At 49.1% G+C, this 8,058-nt stretch overlaps 1 protein-coding gene across 1 annotated transcript in view; it reads left to right on the top strand.

Annotated features, from left to right (window-relative positions):
• The first annotated feature begins 5,883 nt into the window (after positions 1-5,883).
• Positions 5,884-8,058, top strand: part of EIF2AK3 (eukaryotic translation initiation factor 2 alpha kinase 3) — a 43,871-nt gene continuing 41,696 nt past the window's right edge. Inside the window, exon 1 of the mRNA XM_064653521.1 lies at positions 5,884-6,267. Within this exon, the coding sequence (XP_064509591.1) occupies positions 5,990-6,267 (278 nt within the window). The 5' untranslated portion in view covers positions 5,884-5,989. The remainder of the gene's footprint in view (positions 6,268-8,058) is intronic.

The raw sequence follows: 8,058 nt of genomic DNA, 5'->3' as shown, positions 1-8,058 counted from the left end.
TTTCTGAAACATATTAGAGAGACAGATCAACCTTGAAGTCTTTCTGCAGCAGCATTTTCAGTCCTGGGAGCCACATAAGGACCAAGCCCAGGCACCTCAGTTTCTCTCCAGGCTGAAATCCCACCAAGGTGAATGAGAATTGCAGGTATTTACCCCTTACTACTCACTCCAAGGTCAGGCCACAATGGTGTAGAGAATAATCTTTTTATTTGCACAACAGAAAAGCTGCTGTTGACTTCTCTTTTTAAATTCTGTGCATGGCTGTCTTGTTCTGTTGCCAACCTCTGCGATTCTGCTGTGATTTTCAAGGACTAGAAACATTTCCTTTTGTTTTCCCTGGTCGGACACACTAGTCCTTGAACAATGGGGTGGGATTTCAACAAAGACTCTATTATCATTACCCAGGCTTATCTCAGTGTGGTGAGGCCTTACCTTTCTGTACAGAGCAGGTGACTTGCTATTAAGAGCAGCACGTGGTTATATACAGTGGTTCGGTGTTTTTCGCTGTCTGGCAAAGATCTTTCCTGCAAGTTACCCATTTAAAGTGTAAATATGCACAGCTATGCCTATATATTCAGAGAGAATCAGTCCAAAGCACAGTACTCTTCCATGGTGTGATAAGGGTAAAAGTGAAGGAGCAACTGACTGGATTTTGGGAGAGACTATGTGTGATTTTGGGAGGGCATATAGTGACATGTAGTGACAGGACCAGGGGGAATGGCTTCAAACTGAAAGAGAGTAGGTTTAGATTAAATACTAGGGAAAAAATTCTTTACTGTAAGGGTGGTGAGGCCCTGGCACAGCTTCCCCAGAGAAGCTGTGGCTGCCCCATCCCTGGGAGTGTTTAAAGCCAAGTTGGATGGAGCTCTGAGCAACCCAGTCTAGTGAAAGGTGTCCCTACCCATGGCAGGGGGGTTGTAATTAGATGGTCTTTAAGGTCTTGTCCAACCCAGGGCATTCTATGATTCTATGATTATTCCATTCAGTACCCTAAATGTTTGACTGCTACCTGAAACAAAGAACAGTCATTTTACATTGATTCAGGAAGGCCGTCCTTACATGTGGGCATCTCTCAAATCCCATCAGAGCAGACTGTTAGCACAGAAGTGTGGGCTCATAAACCTGTTGATATCCCCACAGCAACAGCTGATGGTTTTGGCTTGAAACACATCTTGCAGTAGCTCTGCCTGGGGAAACACAAACATTTCCACTTCTAGATAATGGGCTTTCTGTTAGCAATTTGTCTGAATCTGCTGGTGAGCTACAGCTCCAGTGAAGGCAGAAAATCTTTCAGTTATGGTGTGCTGAGCCTTGCCTATGCACAAAAACGTGGTGTTGGACATTTTAGAAATGGATTTTCTGTGAATTTCAGAAACAACCTGCTTTGTTTGCAAACACCCCAAGTCCTTTTGTACAAGCCTGTGTTTGCCCCATGTCAAAGCCTCTGCCAGAGCCAAGTCAAACCCTCCTTGCTTCATTATGAGGAGGTGTTTGAACCTGCTTTATTTGAACAGACATTCTGCTTGTTAAACCTGTGAGGTGTTAACCCCAAGAAAACTCCACTGATGAACGGAGCAGATCAGCCCACCAAGCTGTGAGGGTGACTGTGATTCTGGATGCTGAATTCTGCATCTGAGGCTGAAATTACAGGGTAGGAAATTACATGGTAGCTGACAGCTTGTTGTTGACACAAAGGGAAGATCCTGCTCTTCCTTCCCTTCAGCCACCATCCCCTCTCAACCTGGGTACAGAGTTTATGCTGGCTCTGGCATTCCCATGACCCTGTGCTGACTCACCTTGCCACACAGCCAGAAAAAAATCATGTTCTTCTTGCCAGGTGAGTGAGGTTGAACTGAGTCAGCCAAACTTAATATATCTCTCTGAAAGGGAGTTTTGTAACCACCTTAAGCTACCCTGGCCTAAAACACCACTGTCCCCAAAAAGAAGCATTCCCACCTTATGGTCCATCACTTATATTTCTGACTCATCTTCCCAGATAAACTCTCTTTCTGGTTGGCAGCAGCACCCCAAGCCTGTCACATCCCAGCAATTTACATTCCTGCGACCTAATTTTTTATCCTGCAAACTCCAGTTCAGTGGCATTTCCTCTGAATAACACCTGCCTCCCTGCCTGTCTCAGGTTTGATCTGTTGGATGAAGAATTACTTGGGTTTATTCTGCTTGTGAAAAGACTCCAGCAGGGGTGCTGGTATGTTAATTACAACATATGGTCTGAATTCTCGTGGAAAAGGGAGGTTATAAGTGATCCTGTTCCAGGGCACTACGAATGGCCCTGGGCACAGGGCAGCCACGAGGTGGCACGCTGGGCTTTCACTGCTGTGTCTTGCTATTCCAAGAGCAAGTTATTCGGGAAAAGCAGGCAGATCCTCAGTGGAGTTAGGTAAAACACCATTCCTGTTTAACATCCATCCATCCTGCAAGAACGGGCTTTGATTTCCACATAAATGGCTAGTCAGATTCAAAGTTATTGTCATATGACTGAAATAGATCTCTTATGTCAGTCAGTCAAAACAGAATGGAGGATGTGAGTCATGCTTTGCAAAAAGCAGGAAGTTTGGTTTTATTGGCACAAATTTTTAATACAGAGAATTATACGGCTGTGTTGCCATGTTTGTCATAAGGATTCGAGAATAACATTGTCCATCCCTTAGAGAAATGTTTCCAAAACAGAAAAATAAGAGCTTTTACATTCTGATTGTTATTCCTTATTCCTCGGTGCTATGGAATCTGGGAGGAGTCTAGAAGAAAACGTGTACTTGGTGAAAATTCTTAGAGCCTCCCTTACAATAAAGGGCTGCAATTGGAAGAGTCTGATGTGGGGCGGGAGGTGGGAGGTAACACAAGAAAATGAGGTCATGCTTATGGGTGAGACAGAGACACTTGCTCATGATTGTTATTGCCTTGCCTGAAGCATAATAAATAAACCTTCATAATAAACCATAAATAAACCAGCACAAAGGTAGGAGTGCAAGTCTACTTGTGACATATTCTGACATTCTGGAACTTGGTTGTGGTGTATCTTAAGTCCCTCCAATAACTGGTGGGACAAGAGATAAGTTATTGTAAAAAGCATGGCACAGAACCAGCTTTTCTTCATAACCTAAAAAAAATAATGGCGTTTAAAATTTAAATAGTTACCCTTCAACGTGACCGTTCAAAACATCACTATGCAAGAAAAATTAATTTAAATGGAGGCAGGTGCAGGGGAGGGCAAGTGAGAGCAGAGAGCCAAAAGTGTGAGGGGAGAATAAAAGCCTTTGGCTTGGTTTGCTTAGTAGAACAAGGAACTTGATTACTCTTTATAAACAGATGAACAGGGAGACGCTCAAGAGAGAGGAGTTATCTAAATAAAGAAAATAGTAGCACAAGACCATATGGGTAAAGTAATAAAATGTCATTTAAGTTACTAAAAATGACACGAGCCATTTGGCATGTGGCACAAGGTAAATTCTTTTGGACTGTGTTATAATGAAGTAAGTAAAAAAACCCAAACAAAAACCTCTGGATTGCAATTCAATGGTTGGCAGGGGAGCAGTGTTCGTGACCTGACTTTGCATATATCTGGTCCTTTAAAAGAGCTGTATTTTCAACTCACTCAATAAGAGTGCAAGCAGGAAAAAAAATTAGGTAGAAGTCTAAAAAAGGCAATTACAAGCTCTTTTTAAAGAGTCCATTGGGTAATCAAAGAGCCACAACTTCAAAATCAAGAGAGAAAATACATTGACAACTTCTGTTTTATTAATGGGCTGGAGAGAGTGAGTAAAAACGAAAAAATAATAGCCAAAATAAAAAAGTGTTGGTATAAATGAGAAGTTATGAGAAGCAGAGTAGTTATTGGAAGTGAAGCACATCAAAGGAAATCCATACCTGTCAAGGCTAAATCTCAGAAACCCCCAGTAATGTTTCTGGCCCATTACTAGATGGACATGATTAAAATGTCAATAACAATGCAGAAGTGTTCATTGAACATTTATGATCTATGTTTGTAAAGAAACAGGAAGATATGTGGTGGGATTACTTAACTGTGATTTAATAGATCTCAGTCCATTAGTAGCCAGTGAGGCTCTAGTCTTTTAGGGAAAACTGTGGCCCAGGAGCACAGACACAGCTGACTGCAGAGACCCCTTGCCTGTTGATGTTCCTCTTTAGTAAACCTTGATATATTAGGGCAATTCTAGAAAGCTAAAAACGTGCCAGGTTGGTGTCTGTCTTCAGGAAAGGCATTTAAAATGATATATAGTAAATGCAGATCCAATAACATTAGATCTATGGATAATGTGCTGGATAAATACCAAAAAAGGGTGTTATGTGACTCATTAAAGAATTAGTAATGCTGGTCAGAGGTCTAATAGAAATCTCATTTCATGCTTCAAAAGGACAACAAATAATTCAATTTCCTCTGGAAGGTGTAATAAACTTTTAAAAGGATTTTTGCCTAGAACTGCACAACATTTTAATTAAACAGAGTTATAAAGCATCTGTTAAGAATACATTGAACACTGGCCACAGAGATTATTTTTTTCAGAAGTGGTTATAAATCATTACTGAATAAGGCTACTTCTAATGGGACTCTCCAGGATCATGTGTGCTGTACTACACATGTACTTAATCAATATTTTCATTAGTCATTTGGAAGTAAATACAAAATCAGTCCTAATGCAATTTGCAGTCGAGATCTGCAGCAGCTGGGTGGTACCATCAGGATGACAAGGGCCGTTGTTCAAAGCAGGGTAACCTGGGTCTGGATAAAGGGACTGGCTCACAAGGCAGCCAGACACAAAGCCACCTATCTCAGGTGTGCACAGGTACACAGGGGGAGGAAAGAAACCTGCTGTGTGCTCTCTGTGGGTTACATTCACCCCCTGTGCAAAGGGGGACATACCTGGGGGTGCACTACAGCCTTTCCTACCCTGGATGTGGATGGACGCAGAATCCTAAATCTCCATATTCTGAAATCCAATGCTGAAAAAACTTGGAAAAAGGGGACAGGAAACTGTAATTTAAGGGCAGGAGGAGATGCCTCACAATGTAGAGTTCGTAACTAACTTGGTTTGTCACAAAGACAATAAAGGTGCAGCTTGATAAACTACCCCTATGGGCATCAATACGGACACAAAAAGTGTGGGATCACCAGGTGTGGGGTGACCTGGACTGGGCACAGGTGTGGGATCACCTGGGATGGACACAGGTGTGGGATCACCTGGGGTGGACACAGCTGCGGGATCACCTGTCCTGCCCTGGACCGCCCGGGGGGGTGACCTGGGACTCACAGAATCAACGAGGTTGGACAAGATCTCTGCGACAACCGGGTGCCACGTCCAGTCTCTCCCCACACACCCCCAGAGGCGGTCGCTCCCTCAATTCCCCGGACATCCCATTCCCAAAGGCTCCGCGGGCGCCGCTCCCGCGCGGCGAGTCCATGTCGCTCCGGGGGGGGCCGTTCTCCGCTCCCCCCCCGCCCCGAGGTGGTTCGCTCCGCCGGCCCCGCCCCTCCCGCGCGCAGGAACAGCCACGTCTCCAACCCGGCCGGGGAGGGGGCGGGGCCACACCGCCCGCGCGCGCCTGCCGGCAGCCAATGGCGGGGCGGCCCGGTGAATCATGCGCTCGGCCATTGGCCGGCGCGGCGGGCGGAGGAGGTGGAGAGCGCGACGTGGCTCCCATTGGCCCGGCGGGCTCTGTTGACAAACACCCCGGCTCCGTCCCGCCCCCTCGCCGCGCCTCCCGCCAATCAGAGCGGAGGGGAGGGCTGAGCGGCGTGTCGCCGGGCCAATGGCGCGCGCGTCCGCCTCGCCGGGGGGCGGGCGCGCGCGCGGTGCCGGTACGTGGCGGGCAGGGCGGGGCGCGGCGGTCAGGGCGGCGCGCGCGGCGGGCGCCCATTCCGCGGCGGCGACAGCGGCGACAGCGACAGCGGCGACAGCGGCGTTCAATGTCCTAACGGGGAGCGGCGGCGGGCGAGCCGGGCCCCTCCATGCGGGGGCCGCGGGGCCGCAGCGCTCTGGCCGCCTTCGCGCTGCTGGCGGTGGTGCTGTGGGGGGGAGCGGCGGGCGGCCCGGAGCCGTCGCGTCCGGGAGATGCCGCGGCCGCCGTGGAGGCCGCGTTCGGGCTGGGGGCGGCCGCCGCGCCCGCCGCCCTGCCCGCCGGGCCCGCCGACGTGACGGTGGAGGACGATGAGGGCAGCGTGGCCCCCGCGGCGTCCCCCGGAGAGCAGGAGGCGGAGGGGAGCGGAGAGGCCCGGAGCGGCAGCAGGTGGGCGGGGGGGGTGTGACGGGGGCTGGGGATGCTGAGGAGGGGTCGGTGAGTGGGAATAGTTAGGGGGGATCAGGTGCCTGGGGCTGCTAAGGGGGGGGTCGTGGGTGGGGCTGGTGAGGGGGGGTCAGTTGTCTGGGGATGCTCAGGGAGGTCAGGGCTGGCCTGGGTTGGGGTGGGTGCCTGGGGCTGCTGAGGGAGTCAGGGGTCAGTGCCTGGGGCTTCTGGAGAGGGCTGAGTGCCTGGTGAGAGTCAGTGGGTCAGTGACTGGGTGGGGGTCGGTGCTTGGGGCTGCTCAGGGGGGTCGGTGCCAGTGGCGGGGTCAGGACGGAGATGGTGGGGAGGGGGCTCAGGTCCGGTGTGGGGGTGCTTGTCGGGGGTCAGTGCCTCAGAAGAGTTTCCAGGGTCGGTGTTTGGGGGTGCAAGGGGCAGACACGACTGTACCTGGGCTGGGAATCAGCAGCTGGGGGTGCTGGGGAGGAGGAAAGGAGCTGCGATGTCCCGAGGGTCGCGTCTGGGGAAGGGGCCGTGCAGGTGTGGGAATAGCGCTGGGATGGGTCGGAAGTGTCGGAGTGGAAAAAGCGGAGAGGAGAAGCGGGAGAGTCAGAGATGGAGTGGTGTTGGGCTGTGGGACACGCAGGGAAGCGTCCCGGTCGGGAGGAGAGGCGCAGGGAGAAGGGAGTGGAAGAGGTGTGTCCCGTGATGGGGCTGCAGTGATGGGCAGGCTGGACCGAGCGGGAGGATGTGACAATGAGCAAAGGGAACTTCGAGACCTCGCCAGCGTTGAAGTGCTTGTTCTTCACGCCGTTGTTAGCAAGGAGAAAGGGTGCCTTAGTTCTTAGACAAATAAGCTACCGGATGTCACGCTATGTGACATCTGGCCCGTCTGCTTACCCTGCTAATACCACGTCTCGATCCCTTCCCTGCCCTGGTCCCAGGTGGCAGTTCTGTGCCTGCGGGAAGGAGACCCTAAAGCACCGAATCTGTGGTCTATAAACTCCTTCTAACACCTGCAACTCACAGTTGTTCAGACCATCGTGTCCCTCTCTGTCACCGCTTCTTTCTGTTTTAAAGAAAATTCAGTTCTCCCGTTTACTTGATTGCCTGTTAAAGCACAGGCACGGGGTGTGCCTGAAGGGAAGCCAGACGAGCAGGACAAATTGATGAACAAGTTTCAGAATATAACAGGGGGAAATAAAATACTTAATAACTGCGTGTGGCAAGAAGCTCTGGCAAAAGCACGATTTAGATGAATGACTCAAGTGCAGAAATGTTACTGAGCCGTTTCCCGTCTGTTTCTGAATTGGCTGGGAGGGATGAGGTGATAAGCCACAGCCAGAGTTTAAAGGAAGAAGAGCATGACTAAATGCTGTATTTGAGAACCTCTTCTAAAAATGAATAGCCCAAAGCTTGTTGTCAGTATATCTGAGCATTCACTTAGAGGAATAAACTGGCTGATAACTTCATATCCTGTTTTCTTTGAGGGCAGTCTCATCAGTTAGCAACAGGATCATTCTTTTGTGTATCAGCTCATCAAAATCCTACCTAATTTATTGCAATTCTACTGTATTCAATTTTTAGTAACACCTTTGTTTATTTAGCCCTGAAAATTTTTAAAAATACGTTTTCTCTTTGACTACTAGAGCTAACCAGAATACACTGAAGATGTTCAATGTAGTAAATTAAGCCTGAGATTAAATGTAGCTGTTCTGTAATTGATTAGTGCGTAGGAACAGATTTGCTGTCATCAAATAAAAATAGAATGGCTGTCTGGCCATACTGTTTGCCTGC

Source organism: Pseudopipra pipra, chromosome 4 (assembly GCF_036250125.1).
Source record: "Pseudopipra pipra isolate bDixPip1 chromosome 4, bDixPip1.hap1, whole genome shotgun sequence".
Taxonomy (NCBI): domain Eukaryota; kingdom Metazoa; phylum Chordata; class Aves; order Passeriformes; family Pipridae; genus Pseudopipra; species Pseudopipra pipra.
Note: the sequence above shows the minus strand (reverse complement) of the source record. Positions and strands in the feature narration are given on the sequence as shown.